The sequence below is a fragment of the Coregonus clupeaformis genome, chromosome 1 (assembly GCF_020615455.1).
Source record: "Coregonus clupeaformis isolate EN_2021a chromosome 1, ASM2061545v1, whole genome shotgun sequence".
Lineage (NCBI taxonomy): Eukaryota > Metazoa > Chordata > Actinopteri > Salmoniformes > Salmonidae > Coregonus > Coregonus clupeaformis.
Genome location: NC_059192.1, coordinates 5,965,490 through 5,991,094, shown reverse-complemented (window position 1 = coordinate 5,991,094; position 25,605 = coordinate 5,965,490). Strand labels below are relative to the sequence as shown.

Sequence of the window (25,605 nt, the reverse complement as noted above, 5' to 3'; positions counted from 1 at the left end):
ACAAAAAATTTAGTTGATGTGACTTCTCATTTAGTTCTGAGTCAGTACCACATAAACATTTTAAGTAATAATGACTTACCCTTGACTTTGAGTTCAATTTACTATAAGTATTTTAGTAAAAAAATGTACAGTGTAGTTGGCTGCAAGTTGAAATAATGAAATGGCTCTCTAAAGTGACAATTGAGTTAACTTTATAGACTATGACAATATATTGCACAACTGGCTGTGAAGAAAATGGAGAATAGGCCTACATAAAACTCTAAACGCCAACAAAAACAATCATTGGATAAATGATGACTTATTACATTCAAAAGGGTCATGATCTGTCGGATATGCGCACCATAACTGCTCTCTCTCTCTTCTCCTCCGCGTGCACGCGCATCGAATTAATCTCGGCTTTTCCAATGAAATCCGTTGGAATTAAACAATCAAAGAGGGGGGAGAGAGAGACGACCCCATGACGCGCAGTCCCTGGAGACGCATGGAGGGCGACAGTGGGTAATCCCAGGGAGAAGGATCACTGCGCCGCCGATATTAAAAGCTGTAGGCTATACTCCATGCCGGTGGGGTGGATATTTGGACAGAACACAGGAATTGATCCCTTGATTGGGTGACTGAGCTACGCTGGGGACTCTTCACGTTGGGAATAGCAGCCAATTCGATGGATTTCAGGCGCGCAGAATGAACCGCGAAAGGGAAAGATGGGACGTGGGCACGCCGGGGACTTTGTTGGCAATTTTGTGGAATTCACGCAGCGGCACTATGGAGCCTTTATTTTCTCTGAGCTGCTCTCAGAAGGCCTTCACAGAGGTGAAGGAAGTTATGTGAGCTGAGCTTGCAGTAGAATGGTCCTCCTCGGATGGGGCTCTGAGGGAAGGCGATGGCAGCTTTTCACCACAGCAACCCAACGGACAGGGACATCAGGAGAGTCCTCCAAAAACTTCTAATCATGCTCTCTCTGGGAATCATCTGTGTCGCTCTCTTCTACTTCCTCGCGGGATGCTGCGAGTCGGACATAAGTGAAAACTCCATCTCCCACAGACCCGCCAGTGAGTTTATCTTATCGGGATGGTATCATGACATAAACGGGAAGTTGTATAAGGACTTTGTAATGGTACAGGATGAAGATGGATACCCAGGAGCCGGGGAGGGGAGCACAATAATACCGTTTTTGGAGACTAATAACTCGGATAAAGATTGGAAGGCGACACGGCGGTTACCCCAAGCTCTCATTATAGGGGTGAAGAAGGGTGGCACGAGGGCTCTTTTGGAGTTTCTCAGGCTGCACCCGGACATCCGCGCGCTGGGCTCTGAGCCGCACTTCTTTGACCGGCATTACGCACGAGGCTTGGACTGGTACAGGTACATATCATGGTTGTCATTAGTTACCACAGCCACATAGTCATAAACCCCGCCCAATTCTACAATTTATCTTCTTAAAATGTGATTTTAAACCTAACCTTAGCCTTAAATTAAAACCAAAACGCACTTTTTTTGATTTCATGAATTCTTACCATATAGCACATTTTGACTTTGTGGCTGTGCTATCTAGTGGAAACCACATATCATGTGGATGTGTCCGTTTTTTAGAAAGGGAGTTGATGTCCAATGAATTTTGTTTGAGTGCATTTCAGTACATTTAACTCCATATACATGTTTTTGCCTCAGTGCAGCTTCACCTGTAAATCAGAAGGTTGTTGTTTGTTGCTTTATAACATTTGATGCCATGCATGGTGGAATTGATTGGTAATTAATTTTAGAGAACGATTTGCATATACAGTGCCTACAGAAAGTATTCACACCTCTTGACGTTTTCCACATGTTGTTGTCTTAGCCTGAATTGAAAATGGATGAAATAGAGATTTTGTGTCACTGGCCTACACACAATACCCCATAATGTCAAAGTGGAATGATGTTTGTTTTTTTTGTCAGTAAGTATTCAACCCCTTTGTTATGGCAAGCCAAAATCAGTTTATGAGTAATAATGTGCTTAACAACTCAGCCTAGCTGCTAGCTAGCTGCCTATTAAGCTATCAGTGTTTTCTTGAGGACTTGAACGCAGCCCGCAACGTGATTAGCCATTGCGGCTGGGACCGCGGATTGTCCTGGGCTTGTGGCTGTCTAGATCCCTGCTGTTCGTTGTTGTTGTTTCCAATCTTCCCTGTGACCTGTCCTGTCTGTAACTGCGAGGAATAACAGAGTGACCTACGTTGTTACCATGACAAAGACCAAAGCCAGCGGGAGTACCGTTGAGGACAGTGGTGTCTCTCTATCACAGGTAAAATATATTTTAAACAAACAAAAAGAGTTCTACAAGCAGATGTTACAACAACAAGAAAATGCACAAAGTGTTTTTTTCCAAATACTGGTGGAGTCAACTAAGTCAACTAATAAAATAATGGATGACCTGACCAGACCTATGAATAGGATCCAGGACCTGAAGAACAGTTTGCAGTTCTCCCAGTGTAATCTCGATGAGGTGAAACAGGAGAACGGCAAGATGACAGCAATCTGTAAGTCATTGAGAGAGGACAGCAATTCTGTGTGTGAATCCATGATAACAATGACAGGGATATCAGATTATCTCGAGGGACAATCATGGCGTAACAACATGGTTGTGTACGGAATTGCACAATCGCCACATGAAACCTGGACGGAGTCTGAGGACAAAGTGATGGAAATTATCTTGGAGAAACTGAAGATGGACCACAGGAAAAATTGAGGTGGAGCGCGCCCACAGGACTGGAAAACCCACCACCACCAGCCCAGGTGACAGGCCCAGGCCGATAGTGGTCAAGTTCCTGAGGTTCAAGGTAGCTGTTCTGGAAAGAGCCAAGAACTTCAGAGGAACGTGTATCTTCCTCAACAAGGACTATCCTGAAGCTGCGTGCAAGAAGAGGAAAGAACTTATCCCAGCCATGAAAGCTGCCAGAAAGCTCCACCCTCCCTCCCAGAAGCCTGGAAGGGATTAGAGAGCCAAGCCTGTGGGTTCGTAGCTTCAACCCCGCAGCACACACACTTACACACACCAACTGATTAATGGATTGCTGAACGTACACTACCGGTCAAGAGTTTTAGAACACCTACTCATTCAAGCGTTTTTCTTAATTTTTTACTATTTTCTACATTGTAGAATAATAGTGAAGACATCAAAACTATGAAATGACACATATGGAATCATGTAGTAACCAAAAAAGTGTTAAACAAATCAAAATAGATTTATATTTGAGATTCTTCAAATAGCCACCCTTTGCCTTGATGACAGCTTTGCACACTCTTGGCATTCTCTCAACCAGCTTCATGAGGTAGTCACCTGGAATGCATTTCAATTAACAGGTGTGCATTCTTAAAAGTTAATTTGTGGAATTTCTTTCCTTCTTAATGAGTTTGAGCCAATCAGCTGTGTTGTGACAAGGTAGGGGTGGTATACAGAAGATAGCCCAATTTGGTAAAAGCCCATATTATGGCAAGAACAGCTCAAATAAGCAAAGAGAAACGACAGTCCATCACTACAAGACATGAAGGTCAGTCAATACGGAACATTTCAAGAACTTTGAAAGTTTCTTCAAGTGTAGTCGCAAAAACCATCAAGCGCTATGATGAAACTGGCTCTCATGAGGACTGCCACAGGAATGGAAGACCCAGAGTTACCTCTGATGCAGAGGATAAGTTAATTAGAGTTACCAGCCTCAGAAATTGCAGCCCAAATAAATGCTTCACTGAGTTCAATTAACAGACACATCTCAACATCAACCGTTCAGAGGAGACTGTGTGAATCAGGCCTTCCTGGTCGAATTGCTGCAAAGAAACCACTACTAAAGGACACCAATAATAAGAAGAGACTTGCTTGGGCCAAGAAACACGAGCAATGGACATTAGACCGGTGGAAATGTGTCCTTTGGTCTGGAGTCAAAATTTGAGATTTTTGGTTCCAACCGCCGTGTCTTTGTGAGACGCAGTGTGGGTGAACGGATGATCTCCGCATGTGTGTTTCCCACCGTAAAGCATGGAGGAGGATGTGTTATGGTGTGGGGGTGCATTGTTGGTGACAATGTCTGTGATTTATTTAGAATTCAAGGCACACTTAACCAGCATGCCTACCACAGCATCTGCAGCGATATGCCATCCCATCTGGTTTGGGCTTAGTGGGACTATCATTTGTTTTTCAACAGGACAATGACCCAACACACCTCCAGGCTGTGTAAGGGCTATTTTACCAAGAAGGAGAGTGATGGAGTTCTGCATCAGATGACCTGGCCTCCGGTTTGGGATGAGTCGGACCGCAGAGTGAAGGAAAAGCAGCCAACAAGTGCTCAGCATATGTGGGAACTCCTTCAAGACTGTTGGAAAAGCATTCCAGGTGAAGCTGGATGAGAGAATGCCAAGATTGTGCAAAGCTGTCATCAAGGCAAATGGTGGCTATTTGAAGAATCTCAAATATTTAATATAGTTTGATTTGTTTAACACTTTTTTGATTACTACATGATTCCATATGTGTTATTTCATAGTTTTGATGTCTTCACTATTATTCTACAATGTAGAAAATAGTAAAAATAAAGAAAAACCCTTGAATGAGTAGGTGTTCTAAAACTAGTGTATATTATTTTATCTTGCTTTGTTTGCTCTTTTCCATATTATATCTATCTCTGATAAGCTACCCAGGAAAGGGCTGAAAATAGCCTATATTAATATATGTAGCCTTAGAGATAAGGTTTATGAAATCATTAACTTTCTAACATCAGATAATATTCATAAATTTGCCATTTCTGAGACCCACTAAGATAATTAATGTGTTAATACAGCAGCAATACAAGGATATAACGTCTATAGAAGAGACAGCAATGCTTATGGGGGAGTTGTTGCTGTATATATTCAGAGCCATATCCCTGTAATGCTTAGAGAAGATCTTATGTCAAGTGTTGTTGAAGTGTTGTGGTTGCAGGTTCACCTACCTCATCTAAAGCCTTTTCTTTTGGGGTGTTGCCATAGGCCACCAAGTGTTAATAATCAGTATCTAAATAATATGTGTGAAATGCTTGATAGTGTATGTGATGTAAACAGAGAGGTCTACTTTCTTGCGGACCTGAATATTTACTGGTTTTCATCAAGCTTCTCACTGTAACCAGAGCCTGTAATCTGGTTCAGGTTATTGATCTACCTACCAGGGTGTTTACAAACACTACAGGAACAAGATCATCCACATGTATCGATCACATTTTTACTAATACTGTAGAACTTTGTTCTAAAGCTGTATCTGTACCCATTGGATGCAGTGATCACAATGTAGTGGCTATATCCAGGAAAGCCAAAGTTCCAAAAGCTGGGACTAAAATAGTAGAGGCTCTTATCCAGAGCGACTTACAGGAGCAATTAGGGTTAAAGTGCCTTGCTCAAGGGCACCGTCATTTAGCAGACGCTCTTAGCCAGAGCGACTAATTGGTGCGTCACCCTATAGCAGTGGGATAACCACTTTACAATTTGGGGGAGCATAAGTATAAGAGATCATACAAAATATTTTGCTGTGACTCTTATGTGGATGATGTTAAAAATATTTGTTGTTCTGATGTGATTAATAAGGAGCATCCAGATGCTGCACTTGATTAGTTTATGAAATTGCTTCTTCCAATTACGGATAAACATGCACCTGTTAAGAAACTAACTTTTAGAACTGTTAAGGCTCCATGGATTGATGAGGAATTGAAAAACTGTAGATTTGGGGCAAAAGGAGTGGCTAATAGGTCTGGCTGCACATCTGACTGGCTAATTTACTGCAAATTGAGAATTATGTGACTAAACTCAACAAAAAGAAGAAGAAACTGTATTATGAAGCCAAGATCAATGATATAAAGAAAGATGGAAAAAAACTTTGGAGTACTTTAAATGAAATTATGGGCAGAAACACAAATTCAACTTTCATTGAATCAGATGGCTTATTCATCACAAAACCATTTGATGTTGCCAATTACTTTAATGATTACTTAATTGGCAAAGTGGGCAAACTTAGGCAGGAAATGCCAACAACGAACAGTGAGCCATCGTACTCATGCATAACAAAAACTAATAATGAAAGAAAAGCATTGCAAGTTTGAATTTTGTAAAGTTAGTGTGGGAGAGGTGGAAAAATATTGTTAACGATCAATAATGACAAACCTCCTGGCATCGACAACTTAGATGGAAAGCTACTGAGGATGGTAGATGACTCTATAGCCACTTCTATCTGTCATATCTTTAATCTGAGCCTAGAGGAAAGTATTTGTCCTCAGGCCTGGAGGGAAGCCAAAGTAATTCCGCTACCCAAGAGTGGTAAAGTGGCCTTCATTGGTTCTAACAGCAGATCTATAAGCTTGCTGCCAGCTCTTAGCAAACTGTTGGGAAAAATGGTGTTGAACCAAATACAATGTTATTTCTCTGTAAACAAAGTAACAACAGACTTTCAGCATGCTTATAGAGAAGGGCACTCAACATGTACTGCACTGGCACAAATGACTGATGATTGGTTGAAATAAATTGATAATAAGAAGAATGTGGGAGCTGTACTGTTAGGTTTCAGTGCGGCCTTTGATATTATTGACCATAACCTGTTGTTGAGAAAACGTATGTGTTATGGCTTTTCAACCTCTGCTGTATCATCGATTCAGAGCTATCTATCTAATAGAACCCAGAGGGTTTTCTTTAATGGAAGCCTCTAATGTCAAACATGTAAAGTTTGGTGTACTGCAGGGCAGCTCTCTAGGCCCTCTACTCTTTTCTATTTTTACCAATGACCTGCCACTGACATTAAACAAAGCATATGTGTCTATGTTTGCTGATTATTCAATCATATACGCATCAGCAACCACAGCTAATGAATTCACTGAAACCCTAAACAAAGAGTAGCAGTCTGTTTTGGAATGTTTGGCCAGTAATAAACTGGTTCTGAATATCTCTAAAACTAACAGCATTGTATTTGGTACAAATCATTCCCTACGTTCTAGACCTCAGCTGAATTTGATAATGAATGGTGTGGCTCTTGAACAAGTTTAGGAGACTAAATTACTTGGTGTTACCTTAGATTGTAAACTGTCATGGTTAAAACATGTAGATTCAATGGTTGTAAAGATGGGGAGAGGTCTGTCCGTAATAAAGAGATCCTCTGCTTTTTTGACATCACACTCCACAAAAAAAGTCCTGCAGGCTCTAGTTTTATCTTATCTTGATTATTGTCCAGTCATTTGGTGAAGTGCTGCAAAGAAAGACCTAGTTAAGCTGCAGCTGGTCCAGAACAGAGCGGCACATCTTGCTCTTCATTGTAATCAGAGGGCTAATATAAATACTATGCATGCCAGTCTCTCTTGGCTAAGAGTTGAGGAAAGACTGACTGCATCGCTTGTTTTTCTAAGAAACATTAATGTGTTAGAAATGGCAAATTGTTTGCATAGTCAACTTACACACAGCACTGACACACACACTTACCCCTCCAGACATGCCACCAGGGTCTTTTCACAATCCCCAGGTCCAGAACAAATTCACATTCAGGTCAACATTCACAAGGCCGCAGGGCCAGACGGATTACCAGGACGTGTACTCCGAGCATGTGCTGACCAACTGGCAAGTGTCTTCACTGACATTTTCAACATTTCCTGACTGAGTCTGTAATACCAACATGTTTCAAGCAGACCACCATAGTCCCCGTGCCCAAGGACTCTAAGATAACCTGCCTAAATGACTACCGACCCGTAGCACTGACGTCTGTAGCCATGAAGTGCTTTGAAAGGCTGGTCATGGCTCACATCAACAGCATTATCCCAGAAACCCTAGACCCACTCCAATTTGCATACCGCCCCAACAGATGATGCAATCTCTATTGCACTCCACACTGCCTTTTCCCACCTGGACAAGAGGAACACCTACATGAGAATGCTATTCATTGACTACAGCTCAGCATTCAACACCATAGTGCCCTCAAAGCTCATCACTAAGCTAAGGATCCTGGGACTAAACACCTCCCTCTGCAACTGGATCCTGGACTTCCTGACGGGCTGCCCCCAGGTGGTAAGGGTAGGTAACAACACATCTGCCACACTGATCCTCAACACGGGGGCCCCTCAGGGGTGCGTGCTCAGTCCCCTCCTGTACTCCCTGTTTACATGACTGCATGGCCAGGCACGACTCCAACACCATCATTAAGTTTGCCGACGACACAACAGTGGTAGGCCTGATCACCGACAACGATGAGACAGCCTATAGGGAGGAGGTCAGAGACCTGGCCGTGTGGTGCCAGGATAACAACCTCTCCCTCAACGTGACCAAGACAAAGGAGATGATTGTGGACTACAGGAAAAAAAAGAGGACTGAGCACGCCCCCATTCTCATCGACGGGGCTGTAGTGGAACAGGTTGAGAGCTTCAAGTTCCTTGGTGTCCACATCACCAACAAACTATCATGGTCCAAACACACCAAGACAGTCGTGAAGAGGGCATGACAAAGCCTATTCCCCCTCAGGAGACTGAAAAGATTTGGCATGGGTTCTCAGATCCTCAAAAAATTATACAGCTGCACCATTGAGAGCATCCTGACTGGTTGCATCACCGCCTGGTATGGCAACTGCTTGGCCTCAGACCGCAAGGCACTACGAGGGTAGTGCGTACGGCCCAGTACATCACTGGGGCCAATCTTCCTGCCATCCAGGACCTCTATACCAGGCGGTGTCAGAGGAAGGCCCTCAAAATTGTCAAAGACTCCAGCCACCCTAGTCATAGACTGTTCTCTCTGCTACCGCACGGCAAGCGGTACCGGAGTGCCAAGTCTAGGTCCAAAATACTTCTCAACAGCTTCTACCCCCAAGCCATAAGACTCCTGAACAGCTAATCATGGCTACCCGGACTATTTGCACTGCCCCCCTACCCCATCCGTTTACGCTGCTGCTACTCTGTTAATTATTTATGCATAGTCTCTTTAACCCTACCCACATGTACATATTACTTCAACTACCTCAACTAGCCGGTGCCCCCGCACATTGACTCTGCACCGGTACCCCCCTGTATATATAGCCTCCCTACTGTTATTTTATTTTACTTCTGCTCTTTTTTTCTCAACACTTTTTTTGTTGTTGTTTTAATTTTTACTTTTTTGTTAAAAATAAATGCACTGTTGGTTAAGGGCTGTAAGTAAGCATTTTCACTGTAATGTCTGCACCTGTTGTATTCGGCGCATGTGGCCAATAAAATTTGATTTGATTTGAAATTCAAGGAAATGTACAGTATTATACAGAGCCAGGAGTGCATGGAACTCCCTTCCATCTTATATATCGGAAGTGAACAGCAAACCTGTTTACAAAAAACAAATAAAGCAACACCTCACGGCACAACGCCCTTCCCCCATGTGACCTACTTGTTGTGTGTATGTACTGACATGTATGTGTAACTGATAGATGCGCACACACACACACACACTACATGTTAATATTTTTAAACGTAAATTGTAAAGTATTTTGTCTGTAATATATTTTTCGTTATATGTCGACTAGCTGTCGCATTACAGTCGGCTAATGGGGATCCTAATAAATAAAATAAAATAAAATGCATGGACTCACTCCGTGTGCAATAATAGTGTTTAAGATGATTTTTGAATGACTACCTCATCTCTGTACCCCACACATACAATTATCTGTAAGGTCCCTCAGTCGAGCAGTGAATTTTAAACACAGATTCAACCACGAAGACCAGGGAGGTTTTCCAATGCCTCGCAAAAAAGGAACCCATTGGTAGATACAGTTGAAGTCGGAAGTTTACATAAACCTTAGCCAAATATATTTAAACTCAGTTTTTCACAATTCCTGACATTTAATCCTAGTAAAAATTCCCTGTCTTAGGTCAGTTAGGATCACCACTTTATTTTAATAATGTGAAATGTCAGAATAATAGTAGAGAGAGTGATTTATTTCAGCTTTTATTTCTTTCATCACATTCCCAGTGGGTCAGAAGTTTACATACACTCAATTAGTATGCGGTAGCATTGCCTTTAAATTGTTTAACTTTGGTCAAACATTTCGGGTAGCCTTCCACAAGCTTCCCACAATAAGTTGGGTGAATTTTGGCCCATTCCTCCTGACAGAGCTGGTGTAACTGAGTCAGGTTTGTAGGCCTCCTTGCTCGCACACGCTTTTTCAGTTCTGCCCATACATTTTCTATAGGATTGAGGTCAGGGCTTTGTGATGGCCACTCCAATCCCTTGACTTTGTTGTCCTTAAGCCATTTTTCCACAACTTTGGAAGTATGCTTGGGGTCATTGTCCATTTGGAAGACCCATTTGCGACCAAGCTTTAACTTGTCTTGAGATGTTGCTTCAATATATCCACATAATTCTTCTTCCTCATGATGCCATCTATTTTGTGAAGTGCGCCAGTCCCTTCTGCAGCAAAGCACCCCCACAGCATGATGCTGCCACCCCCGTGCTTCACGGTTGGGATGGTGTTCTTCGGCTTGCAAGCGTCCCCTTTTTCCTCCAAACATAACAATGGTCATTATGGCCAAACAGTTCTATTTTTGTTTCATCAGACCAGAGGACATTTCTCCAAAAAGTACGATATGTGTCCCCATGTGCAGTTGCAAACTGTAGTCTGACTTTTTTTATGGCGGTTTTGGAGCAGTGGCTTCTTCCTTGCTGAGCGGCCTTTCAGGTTATGTCGATATAGGATTTGTTTTACTGTGGATATAGATACTTTTGTACCTGTTTCCTCCAGCATCTTCACAAGGTCCTTTGCTGTTGTTCTGGGATTAATTTGCACTTTTCGCACCAAAGTACGCTCATCTCTAGGAGACAGAACACGTCTCCTTCCTGAGCGGTATGACAGCTGCGTGGTCCCATGGTGTTTATACTTGCATACAATTGTTTGTACAGTTGAACGAGGTACCTTCAGGCATTTGGAAATTGCTCCGAAGGATGAACCAGACTTGTGGAGGTCTAAAATCTTTTTTTCTGAGGTCTTGGCTGATTTCTTTTGATTTTTCCATGATATCAAGCAAAGAGGCACTGAGTTTGATGGTAGGCCTTGAAATACATCCACAGGTACACCTCCAATTGACTCAAATGATGTCAATTAGCCTATCAGAAGCTTCTAAAGCCATGACATCATTTTCTGGAATCTTCCAAGCTGTTTAAAGGCACAGTCAACTTAGTGTATGTAAACTTCTGACCCACTGGAATTGTGATACAGTGAATTACAACTGAAATAATTGTTGGAAAAATTACTTGTGTCATGCACAAAGTAGATGTCTTAACCGACTTGCTAAAACGATAGTTTGTAAACAAGACATTTGTGGAGTGGTTGAAAAACAAGTTTTAATGACTCCAACCTAAGTGTATGTAAACTTCCGACTTCAAATGTAGGTACAAATACATAAAGCAAACATTGAATATCCCTTTGAGCATGGTGAAGTTTTTAATGACACTTTGGATGGTGTATCAATGCACCCAGTCATTACATAGATAAAGGCGTCCTTCCTAACTCAGTTGCCGGAGAGGAGGGAATACATCACAGTACTGAGTGCCACTCTCCATATTTTCAAGCATAGTGGTGGCAGCATCATGTTATGGGTATGCTGAAAATGGTTGCCTAGCAATGATCAACAACCAATTTGACAGAGCTTGAAGAATTTTGAAAATAATAATGGGCAAATGTTGCACAATCCAGGTGTGGAAAGCTCTTAGAGACTTACCCAGAAAGACTCGCATCTATAATTGTTGCCAAAGGTGCTTCCACAAATTAGTGACTCAGGGGTGTCAATACTTATGTAAATGAGACTGTACAACCACTGTACAGCCACTGTACAACCACTGTGCAACCACTGTACAACCACTATACAACCACTGTAAAACCACTGTACAACCACTGTAAAACCACTGTACAACCACTATACAACCACTGTAAAACCACTGTACAACCACTGTAAAACCACTGTACAACCACTGTAAAACCACTGTACAACCACTGTGCAACCACTGTACAACCACTATACAACCACTGTAAAACCACTGTACAACCACTGTACAACCACTGTAAAACCACTGTACAACCACTGTGCAACCACTGTACAACCACTATACAACCACTGTAAAACCACTGTACAACCACTGTACAACCACTGTAAAACCACTGTACAACCACTGTAAAACCACTGTGCAACCACTGTACAACCACTATACAACCACTGTAAAACCACTGTACAACCACTGTAAAACCACTGTACAACCACTGTACAACCACTATACAGCCACTGTAAAACCACTCTCCAACCACTATACAACCACTGTAAAACCACTGTACAACCACTGTACAACCTACAACATATATAGATCTAGGAATAATGTTTGTTGTTGTTGTCATACCCAAACAGACCCATGGCCAGTACGTAGAGGTCTGGCAGAGAGAGAGAAACACTGCCATCTGGCCATGCTAGTGTGTGTGTGTGTGTGTGTGTGTGTGTGTGTGTGTGTGTGTGTGTGTGTGTGTGTGTGTGTGTGTGTGTGTGTGTGTGTGTGTGTGTGTGTGTGTGTGTGTGTGTGTGTGTGTGTGTTTATATGGAGGGTCTGTATATGGCCCTCCTGTAGCTCAGTTGGTAGAGCATGGCGCTTGCAACGCCAGGGTTGTGGGTTCGATTCCCACGGGGGCCAGTATGAAAAATGTGTGCGCTCACTAATCGTAAGTCACTCTGGATAAGAGCGTCTGCTAAATGACTAAAATGTAAAAATGTCTGGAAGAGTTCTCACAGAGCAGTCATCTCTGCAGCTGAGGCCAGATGTTACCGTAGTCTGATCCTAGAGTCCCACACACACACCCACACACACACACACACACACACACACACAATGTGTGTGCATGTAACATAAACTCTCACTACGTGACAGATTAAACATTGGATTTAAATCTCATCATCTAGGTTATGTGGAATTAAATGGTTGGTTTAGGATGCAGTGGTGTAAAAGTACTACTTAAGTATAATTTTTTGAGTATCTGTACTTTACTTTACTATTTATATTTTTGACAACTTTTACTTTTACTCCTCTACATTCTTAAAGAAAATAATGTACTTTTTACTCCATACATTTTCCCTGACACCCAAAAGTACTCGATGCATTTCTAATGTTCAGGCAAGACAGAATTATGGTCCAATTCACACACCTATCAATATAATGCATTGTCATCCCTACTGCCTCTGATCTGGCGGACTCACTAAACACAAATACTGCGTTTGTAAATTATCTCTGGGTGTTGGAGTGTGCCCGTCTGTCTGTTAATAAAAATAAAAAAAACGAAAATTGTGCCATCTGGTTTGCGTAATATAAGGAATTTGATATTTAGCATTTACTTTTATTTTTTACTACAGTATGACAAATTACTACGTTTTCCACCACTGTACTAAAGTACACTTAAAACCCTTTAAAATAATTTTACTCAGGTAGTATTTTACTGGGTGACTTTCACTTTTACTTGAGTCATTTTCTATTAAGATATCGTTACTTTTACTCAAGTATGACAATTTTGTACTTTTTCTTCCACTGGTGATGCAATATGCTGTAACCTCTGACAATGTGATTTAATTGTCAGAGGGTCAGTAGGTGAGATTGATTGAAAGTTAGAGCTGTGTTTTCTGTGTTTTACCAACATGATAGAGGTCACTAATGAGGGTATACAATCACGCATGGACGCACACACACCCCTTCCTCACTCTGTTCCTTCCTCTTTTGCAGACACACACACACGCACACGCACGCACGCACGTGTACCACGTCTCCATTGTGTGTGAGTGTGTGTGTGTGTGTGTGTGTGTGTGTGCGTGTGTGTGTGTGTCTGAGTGTGTGTCTGAGTGTGTGTGTGCGTGTGTGTGTGCGTGTGTGTGTGTGTCTCAGTGACATCCCAGAGTGATAGCAGATTGTCCCGTCCCCAGGACCAGATGGGGCTCTGAGAGTGTCAGGCCACTTGACATCACTGCCAGGCCTGGCAGGTTGACCCCTGACCCCAGGTCAGTTTACCCTCATAGATAATGACGAGCACCCAGTCACACCACATAATTAACCAGTGGGGTATATCATTATATCAGCATATCTATCATTGGGTACAACTCAAGGAAGATCTCAGTGTATGTAGACCGGCTGTGCCCACCGTAGGAAGCAGTGCTTTTTTGTTGTTGCTTTCAAACAGGCATTTATAGATTTCAAAAATGCATTTTTGTCTGTGCACCATGCTCTCATCTGCTTTAAGGACACTTCAGATCTCTGTCGCTGACAGGAGCCACTCTCAACCAGGCAGGCAGAGAAGAGCTAGTGTCTAGAAGAGGACTGGGCTTGGCTGAGGTTTTATCCTGACACTGTCTCAGATCCATAGCTTTACTTTCCTCCCAAGGCCTGACCTTGGCTTGATGTGATCGCTAAAGCTGTTAGCCCTGTTCAGTGGTGTGTGTGTGTGTGTGTGTGTGTGTGTGTGTGTGTGTGTGTGTGTGTACCTGTTTAACTAGAATAGTACTCTAAGAGAAATTTGACCAACTGGGGACATTTTGTTGGTCCCCACAAGGTCACATGCTATTTCTAGGTGGTTTAGGGGTAGGAGATAGGGTTAGTTTTAGTGTTAGGGTTAGGAGCTAGGGTTAGGTTTATGGTTAGGGTTAGGGTTAGGATAAGGGTACGGGTTAGGGTTATGTTTAGGGTTAGGGGTTAGGGAAAATAGTATTTTGAATGGGACAGAATTGTATGTCCCCACAAGGTTAGCTGCGCAAGACTGTGTGTGTGTATGCGTGTGTGTTACCTCTGGTCAGTACAGGATTCAGTTACAATCAGCAGGAAGTCTTATCCTGCAGTGAAATAATCCTCTCACACACCAACAGAGGTAAGGTTTCAGTCACTAGTGCTGACTGGATCTCTCTCTCTCTCTCTCTCTCTCTCTCTCTCTCTCTCTCTCTCTCTCTCTCTCTCTCTCTCTCTCTCTCTCTCTCTCTCCATGCTGTGCATTAACCTCCTATATCACATGATGATGGTTCTTTCCCCCTCAGTCTTATAGAGGATGATGATGATGATGATGATGAAGATGATGGTTCTTTCCCCCTCAGTCTTATAGAGGATGATGATGATGGTGGTTCTTTCTCCCTCAGTCTTATCGGGGATGAATGGTGTGTTAATCAAATTAGAGATGCAAAATCTTGAGGATAGGATGGTGTGACTGTGCAGGTGAAAAGGAGAGATTAGAGGTGAAAGGTCAAACTTAGTGTTACCACAACCACACATATCTCCACTGACCTTTTTACCTTTTCCTGACCCCAGGGGAATGCTATGGGATCTCTCCTCTATACTCCCAGGGCTGGAGGCTGGCTGGTTCATGCTTGAAGGCTTGTTGTTCAGTGCTGCCTCTGTGTTCTTGTGAGGCCATAGGGTAACATTCTCTCCTGTTGCAGTGGCATCCATTGATGCTAAATGACTACAATGTAAATATATATATACACTGAACAAAAATGACTGGGAATACAGATATGCATCACAACTGGCATCACAACTGCAGACCACGTGAAACCACGCCAGCCCAGGAACTCCACATCCGGCTTCTTCACCTGCGGAGGTGAAGAAGCCGGATGTGGAGTTCCTGGGCTGGCGTGGTTTCACGTGGTCTGCAGTTGTGATGCCAGTTGGACGTATTGCCAAATTCTTTAAAACGAAGTTGGAGGCAGATTACGGTAGAGAAATGAACATTCAATTCTCTGGCAACAGTTTTGGTGGACATTCCTGCAGTCAGCATGCAAATTGCACGCTCCCTCAAAACATGAAGCATCTGTGGTATTGTGTTGTGTGTCAAAACTTCACATTTTAGAGTGGCCTTTTATTGTCCCCAGCACAAGTTGCACCTGTGTAATGATCATGCAGTTTAATCAGCTTCTTGATATGCCACACCTGTCAGGTGGATGGATTATCTTGGCAAAGGAGAAATGCTCACTAACAGGGATGTAAACACATTTGTGCACAAAACCGGAGAGAAATAAGCTTTTTGTGGGTATGGAACATTTATTTTACTTCAGCTCATGAAACATGGGACTAATACTTTACATGTTACGTTTATATATTATTTTGTTCAGAGTTACAGCTAGAGATAATGGAGTGTATAGTTTGGGTCTCATTTTCTTAATCAGTCATCAAATATGTATTGTCTTTTGATATAGTAATTGTGTTTCTCTCACTGTATATGAATCTGTCTTTACAAATCCTATGGTCAGTATCACAGGTATAGATGACTGTGTTACAATCAATTTGTTGTTTACTAATAATTCAACATGGCAGCCATTCAGAGGTTTAGATAGGTGTTCTGTTTAGATCTCGAGAAGAAAGGCTTCCACAAACAGGACTCCAATGACAGATTCCAATTAGTGGTCTTTCCAGAGTCATATGTTCTCACGTGGCTGTGGTTCACTTGCAATTCAGATTAACTCGTTAAAAGAAGCAGCGCATCAATTTATACCCATGGATCCCGGGCTTGACGTTGCACATGTGCGCCTGTGTTTTTACACAGGAATATAATTGCCATGCAAATGTCTGCTGATCTTCAGAAGGGGTGTGTTCAATGAGATAATGTCCGACAGGAAAGGGAATCTAGTGGATTCTTTGAATGCATGGTTTTTGAATGGGAGAGTGAAAACTGGGCTAAGAGTAGGGGTGTCTGAATTCTGTTATGGCATATTAATAGTGTTATAAAGGGGAAATATATGAGTGTCTTGGTTACTGTGTGTGTGTGTGTGTGTGTGTGTGTGTGTGTGTGTGTGTGTGTGTGTGTGTGTGTGTGTTTGTGCTCCCACACATTTATCTATCTCTATATTAAATCGAGCCCAGGTGTGGCCCATCCAGCCATCCCAGTACTGTACAGTGTGATCTGATCTCCATAAGGCCCAGACGGCCGGGGTGATCTAGCCCTCATTAAGGCTCTCTCTTGGGGGTTGAGGAGGGCAGGCAGGGGGGGGTCTGGGCCCAGCTATGATGGATGTCTGCTGGAAGTGGACAGGGCAACGCTACAATGGACTGGAGCCTTAATGGTCCCCAGTGCAGGGAAATGGTTGAGTGGGCGCTCAGTCCAACACACACAGACACACATACAGTTCCGTTGAGCACACACACACACACACACACACACACACACACACACACACACACACACACACACACACACACACACACACACACACACACACACACACACACACACACACACACACAGCACGGGGGTGATGGGACTCCAGAGGCTTCCCCAAACCCCACCTGCTACCCTCGGCCCAGCTGAGACCCAGGCCCCCTCCTCTCTCTCACACTTTACCCCCCACTCCTCCAGGATCAATACCTATGGCTGCCCTGCACAGGGGCTGCTCGGGCTAGTCCCCATAGCCTAGGAGCGGCGGGAGAGTGGGGGTATGGAGCTCCACAGAGAGATGCAGAGAGGGAAGACAAAAGATCTTCAAAGACAAACAAGCGAGAGGTTGTAAACCTGCTAATCTCTCTTTTCATCAAGAGCAAATGGACGACATGATTACTGTAACACAGTACACACGGGGAACTGTGTCTCTGTGACAACAATAGAGAGAATACAGAGAATACGCTCTGTGATAATGTTATGGTATCTTAATGCTAATAAGGTAATGGGGTTCTGTTCCACTGGCAGGCATGGGATGCATCCAGGCACACACACACACGCACATGGGGTGTGTGTGTGTGTGTGTGTGTGTGTGTGTGTGTGTGTGTGTGTGTGTGTGTGTGTGAGTGTGAGAGGAGTGGCCGAGGTTAGAAGAACAACAGCACATGGCTGAATAATGTGAAATCATGTGAAACCCATGTGTTTTTGCAATATTTCACATATGAGATTTCAACAACACTGTACCCTAACCATAGCCTTATTTTTAATATGTTAATATGTGTCCCAAGCAATACGTCTGACCCTGGTGGCACTGCAGAAACATCGATCCACTCCCAACCAAGAAGTTGCAAGTTCAAATCCCCAAATAATTACTGTATACTCTACGTCAAGTGTCCTTCAGCACTGCTAGTGTAACGTCGATGTTACATTGGTGATGATAATTGTACAATTACAGTGGGGAAAACAAGTATTTAGTCAGCCACCAATTGTGCATGTTCTCCCACTTAAAAAGATGACAGACAAAATGAGATTTTTTTTCTAAAAAAATCACATTGTAGGATTTTTAATGAATTTATTTGCAAATTATGGTGGAAAATAAGTATTTGGTCAATAACAAAAGTATCTCAATACTTTGTTATCTACCCTTTGTTGGCAATGACACAGGTCAAACGTTTTCTGTAAGTCTTCACAAGGTTTTCCTTGTTTTTCAGTCGTCCTGGTCCCTTTGCAGAAAAACAGCCCCAAAGCATGATGTTTCCACCCCCATGCTTCACAGTAGGTATGGTGTTCTTTGGATGCAACTCAGCATTCTTTGTCCTCCAAACACGACGAGTTGAGTTTTTACCAAGAAGTTCTATTTTGGTTTCATCTGACCATATGACATTCTCCCAATCCTCTTCTACCTATGATGAAAATTACAGGCCTCTCTCATCTTTTTAAGTGGGAGAACTTGCACAATTGGTGGCTGACAAAATACTTTTTTCCCCCACTGTATTTACTTGATTCTGGGCATCTTTTAGCTAAGTGCAGAAATGGATTCCTGCCATTAAGTCTGTGGCCGTATCTCTTTTACGCTCACAGATCTGGTGGTGTAGCTGCACTGTAGCAGGAAGTTTCAAGTTGCTAGCGACCAAGAAGTTACGAGTTCAAATCCCTTTTGAAGTCCCAATTTTGTTCACAGGACAAAATTATACAATATTTTACAGTAATTTATACCAGACTACAGCAGCATACTGTCATTTTATAGAGATAGCACCTTCAAGTTGTTGTATATATTTAATTAATTTTTTACAAAAAGTAAAAGTGCTGAAATGTATTCTTGGCAATAATTATAATGCCAATCTCCATTAAGTTGCTCTTAGTCCTGGTGGCTCAGCAGGAATTTCAGATAGCTAGCACCCAAGAGGTTGTAAGTTTAAATCCCAAGTGAGGTTGAGTACCAAGTAATTAAGTCAATGAGTCAATTAACACCTTAATTTAGCTGTAGAAATACAGTAATGTTGTTGTAGATGTACTGTATTTTCACCGCAACTAGACAAAAACCTAAATGGGACCATGACACAACGTTCTAGGGACGTCCCTGGAACAAAGCGGGAACTAGACAAAACCTCCATGGGACCATGACACAACGTTCTAGGGACGTCCCTGGAACAAAGCGGGAACTAGACAAAACCTCCATGGGACCATGACACAACGTTCTAGGGACGTCCCTGGAACAAAGCGGGAACTAGACAAAAACCTCCATGGGACCATGACACAACGTTGTAGGGACGTCCCTGGAACAAAGCGGGAACTAGATAAAAACCTCCATGGGACCATGACACAACGTTGTAGGGACGTCCCTGGAACAAAGCGGGAACTAGACAAAACCTGCAGCGGAACATGACTGTTTAAATTTAATTAATATAAATTATGCCTTTTAAAGTAAAGTATTCTAACATTTGTCATTTCAACTTTCACATGTGCTCAAATGTTGTGGGGGAGTGAAACCTCATCCACAAGAATCCTGTCCTCTCTATGTCCCCTCTCTCCTCTCTCTCCCCCTCCATCCCTCCATCTCTCCATCATCATCATCATCATCATCATCATCATCATCATCATCATCATCATCATCCCCAACTGTCTCCTAAAAATGGATCCCATAATTATTAGCGAAATATGACGCAGCAACCGGGGAAATAACAGGTGTGGTCAGCGAGGTGTGTGATAGGTGTACCTGGGTCTCCATGTGGTCCGGTCGGGCCCAGGAGTCATTGCTGATGTACCTGGTTCTCCATGTGGTCCGGTGGGGCCCAGGAGTCATTGCTGCTAAATGAGGACCATCTGCTAGTGTCGAAGTGATAGGATGTGGTGTGATATTTATATAGCCCTGTCTATGTGTGTGTATGATTGTGTGAGTGTGTGTGTGAGTGTGTGAGTGTGTGAGTGTGTGAGTGTGTGAGTGTGTGTGTGTGTGTGTGTGTGTGTGCGCGTGTGCTCATGCATTTCAGTATCCCTCTATGATTGCTGTAGCCTGTACAAGGCCTTCAGAAAGTATTCATACCCCTTGACTTCAAAATGGATTACAATGGATTTTTTTCTCTCTCTCACCCATCTACAAACAATACCTCATAATGACAAAGTGAAAACATGTTTTAAGAAATGTTTTCACATTTATTGAAAATGAAATACAGAAATATCTCATTTACATACAGTAAGTATTCACACCCCTGAGTCAATACATGTTAGAATCACCTTTGGCAGCGATTACAGCTGTGAGTCTTTCTGGGTAAGACTCTAAGAGCTTTGCACACCTGGATTGAACAATATCTGCACATTATTCTCTTAAAAATTATTCTAACCGCTACGCACAGCCTATATCGTTGTCACCTCACAGTCAACATCGCTACTAGAACTAACTTGTTAGTAAACGCGCTACAATCATGCAGTACAGTGTACAGTCAGAACGCAGTTTAGCAGTTACACCGGCGTGCCCCGGTGGCAATAAATTAATAAAAGCTTACCTTGACTTTTTTTTAGCTAGCTAACATAGCATCCCTCTCTGTTTGAGCCTGGTGTTTGGGTAGCTAAAAAAAATATAGCTAGCTCTCTCTCTCTCTCTCTCTCTCTCTCTCTCTCTCTCTCTCTCTCTCTCTCTCTCTCTCTCACTTCTCCTTAATTTTGGAATACATTAATTTGTTCAAAACTATTCAACTGTTGTCTTTCTCTCTCTGAGTCAACTACTCACCACATTTTATGCACTGCAGTGCTAGCTAGCTGTAGCTTATGCAGTACTAGATTAATTCTCGGATCCTTTGATTGGGTGGACAACATGTCAGTTCATGCTACAAGAGCTCTGATAGGTTGGAGAACATCCTCCGGAAGTTGTCATAAGTACTGTGTAAGTCTATGGAAGGGGGTGAGAACCAAGAGTCTCCTAGGTTTTGTATTGAAGTCAATGTACCCAGAGGAGGACAGAAGTTAGCTGTCCTCCGGCTACACCATGGTGCTACCCTACAGAGTGCTGCTGAGGCTACTGTAGACCTTCATTGAAAAATAGTGTGTTTTAATCAATTATTTGGTGACGTGAATATATTTAGTATAGTTTTCTCTAAAAATGACATTTTTTATGAAATTCACTAAGGAGGATGGTCCTCCCCTTCCTCATCTGAGGAGCCTCCACTGTGTGGGGTATAGAGATGAGGTAGTCATTAAAAAAATGGATTATAGTCCAACTTATTATGTGACTTGTTAAGCACATTTTTACTCCTAAACTTATTTAGGCTTGCTATAACAAAGGGGTTGAATACTTTTTGACTCAAGACATTTCAACTTTTCATTTGTAATTCATTTGTAAACATTTCGAAAAACATAATTGCACTTTGACATTATGGGGTATTGTGTGTAGGCCAGTGACACAAAATCTCAATTTAATCCATTTTAAATTCAAGCTGTAACGCAACAAAATGTGGAAAAAAGTCAAGGGGTGTGAATACTCTTGAAGGCACTGTGCGGCCACTGTACAACCACTATACAACCACTGTAAAACCACTCTCCAACCACTGTACAACCACTGTACAACCACTCTCCAACCACTGTACAACCACTCTCCAACCACTGTACAACCACTGTACAACCCTACAACATATATAGATCTAGGAATAATGTTTGTTGTTGTTGTCATACCCAAACAGACCCATGGCCAGTACATAGAGGTCTGTGTATTGTATAATGAGAGCTTCCAGTCATTACATTTACAGATGGCTTTAATACTCAAAGTTATACAATTTAAACACTAAACAGACTGCATCTATCGCTCTTTCTTTCTTTTTTTTCCTTTCTCTCCCTCCCCCATCCCCCAGGAGTATGATGCCCAAGGCCTTGGATGGCCAGGTCGTCGTGGAGAAGACACCGCGTTATTTTGTTACCGTGGAGACCCCGGGACGTGTACACTCCATGTCGCGTGACGTGAAACTGATTGTGGTGGTCCGAGACCCTGTGACCCGGGCCATCTCTGACTACACCCAGATCATCTCCAAGACCCCCCACATCCCCGCCTTCGAGACCCTCGCCTTCAAGAACCGCACCAATGGTCAGAATTATAGTGATGCATTTTTATTTGTATAGGCCTATGAATAAAGGAATGAATTAATGGATGGTTGGATGGATGAATGCATGAATGAATGAATTAATTCATTGATGAATGAATGACACAAAAACATAGTTTTTCCCTAATCAAATGCAGTACCCACACAAAGACTCTATTCTTCAGTCCTGTCTTCAGTCCTCCATTCTAAGTCTAAAACCAGTAACTGTATCTTGTCTTGGTCCCAGGTGAGATAGACTCTCTGTGGAGCCCTCTGTGGATTGGACTGTACGCCCAGCACCTGGAGCGCTGGCTGGCCTGGTTCCCCCGAGCCCAGATCCATCTGGTCAGTGGGGAGGGCCTCATCTCCGACCCAGCTGGAGAACTAGGAAAGGTCCAGGACTTTCTGGGCCTACAGAGGATTGTGACGGACAAGCACTTCTACTTCAATAAGACTAAAGGTTTCCCCTGCCTGAAGAAACCGGAGGGCAGCAGCAAGCCCCACTGCCTGGGAAAGACTAAAGGCCGGACACACATCTCCATTGACCCGGAAGTGATCCGGAGACTGAGGGAGTTCTACAGGCCGCACAACCAGCGGTTCTACCAGATGACTGGCCAGAACTTTGGATGGCAATGAGGACTCAGTAGGGATACCAAGGTGAAACATGCATCCAGAGTAGCAAAGACACTCAGGCATGGTTCACAGGGACAGACATGAATGCCATTTTGGACATGCGGGACAAATCTAACAAGACCAACTACAATCCACAGTATGTGCTCTCTGATTACAACCTCGTTGATGCCTGGCGAGCACATAATCCTAAAGCAAAAGAGTACACTTTCTACTCAAACAGGCATAAATCATTCTCACGAATCGATTTCATAGTGTTATCTACAGCTCTATTTTCTTTAATCAAGAAAATAGAAATTCGACATATGAGCTTGTCTGACCACTCTGCTTACTACTGCCAACTTCAAATTTCAGAATCTCCTAAAAGACCCACACGATGGCGTTTCAACGTTTCATTGCCACAAAATCCTACATTCTGTGATCAATTTGAAATTGAGCTAAATTCATTCATAATGATCAATAAAAATTAGGTTGATGACCCCAGGATTCTATGGTATGCCACCATAGGTTTTTCTTAAAGATAATACATTTGTATCTGGGTTGAATAAATCACAATTAAAGAAGATATCAGAATTGGAAATGTTGTTAACTGTTAGAGCATTCTCAACAAACACTCTTTTCAGACCAGGTAGCTATTACTCTTTCCAAAGTCAAGACATAACTTAATTTATTGATAAGACAGAGAGCAGAATTTGCCATCCATTGAGTAAGACTCAACCATTACTTCCATGGTAATCATCCCAGTCGTTTACTGGCCAACAAGCTACGCAGTAATAAATGATTAGCTGATATAGCAACTATTGAATCTGAAACAGGGGAATTACTATCAGAACCCAAATTAATCAATCAAAGATTCTCCTGCTTTTATAAATAACTGTACACCTCCGATTGTAAATCCACACCAAGTCCTTTCTAAAATAATAAAGAACTCTTCTCTCAACAGAGGAAGCCACCTCACTGGGATCCCAAATCTCTCTCAATGAACTCAAAGGGGCATTGGATAGCATGAATAAAGGCAAATCACCTGGATGGGACGGTATTCCTCCTGAGGTCTATTTAACATTTTGGAATCAATTAGGTCCACTATTGCTCGAAATGATTAATAAAGCCGTTCACAATGGTTCATTTGGAAGAGATGTGAACACAGCACTAATTTCACTTTTATTAAAAAAAGGTAAGGATGCCACCTGTTGTTCTCATTATTGCCCCCTATCTTTGATAAACCCAGAAATGGCTACATACAGAGTAATGACATAGACACATACAGAGTAATGACATAGACACATACAGAGTAATGACATAGACACATACAGAGTGATGACATAGACACATACAGAGTAATGACATAGACACATACAGAGTAATGACATAGACACATACAGAGTGATGACATAGACACATACAGAGTGATGACATAGACACATACAGAGTGATGACATAGACACATACAGAGTAATGACATAGACACATACAGAGTGATGACATAGACAGAGTAATGACATAGACACATACAGAGTGATGACATAGACACATACAGAGTGATGACATAGACACATACAGAGTGATGACATAGACACATACAGAGTGATGACATAGACACATACAGAGTGATGACATAGACACATACAGAGTAATGACATAGACACATACAGAGTGATGACATAGACACATACAGAGTGATGACATAGACACATACAGAGTGATGACATAGACAGAGTGATGACATAGACACATACAGAGTGATGACATAGACAGAGTGATGACATAGACACATACAGAGTGATGACATAGACACATACAGAGTAATGACATAGACAGAGTGATGACATAGACACATACAGAGTGATGACATAGACACATACAGAGTGATGACATAGACAGAGTGATGACATAGACACATACAGAGTGATGACATAGACAGAGTGATGACATAGACACATACAGAGTAATGACATAGACAGAGTGATGACATAGACACATACAGAGTGATGACATAGACACATACAGAGTGATGACATAGACACATACAGAGTAATGACATAGACACATACAGAGTGATGACATAGACACATACAGAGTGATGACATAGACACATACAGAGTGATGACATAGACACATACAGAGTGATGACATAGACACATACAGAGTGATGACATAGACAGAGTAATGACATAGACACATACAGAGTAATGACATAGACACATACAGAGTAATGACATAGACACATACAGAGTGATGACATAGACAGAGTAATGACATAGACACATACAGAGTGATGACATAGACACATACAGAGTGATGACATAGACACATACAGAGTGATGACATAGACACATACAGAGTGATGACATAGACACATACAGAGTAATGACATAGACACATACAGAGTAATGACATAGACACATACAGAGTAATGACATAGACACATACAGAGTGATGACATAGACACATACAGAGTGATGACATAGACACATACAGAGTGATGACATAGACACATACAGAGTGATGACATAGACACATACAGAGTGATGACATAGACAGAGTGATGACATAGACACATACAGAGTGATGACACATACAGAGTAATGACATAGACAGAGTGATGACATAGACACATACAGAGTGATGACATAGACACATACAGAGTGATGACATAGACACATACAGAGTAATGACATAGACACATACAGAGTGATGACATAGACACATACAGAGTAATGACATAGACAGAGTGATGACATAGATTCATACAGAGTGATGACATATACAGAGTAA

At 42.3% G+C, this 25,605-nt stretch overlaps 1 protein-coding gene across 1 annotated transcript; it reads left to right on the top strand.

Moving 5' to 3' along the window:
- Positions 1-543: 543 nt before the first annotated feature.
- LOC121581819 (heparan sulfate glucosamine 3-O-sulfotransferase 6-like) lies at positions 544-24,113 on the top strand. The gene is made up of 3 exons (XM_041897185.2): positions 544-1,362; positions 21,976-22,205; positions 22,448-24,113. The coding sequence occupies exons 1-3, from the start codon at positions 881-883 to the stop codon at positions 22,834-22,836; spliced, it is 1,101 nt and encodes a 366-aa protein (XP_041753119.1). The 5' UTR covers positions 544-880; the 3' UTR covers positions 22,837-24,113.
- Positions 24,114-25,605: the final 1,492 nt, after the last annotated feature.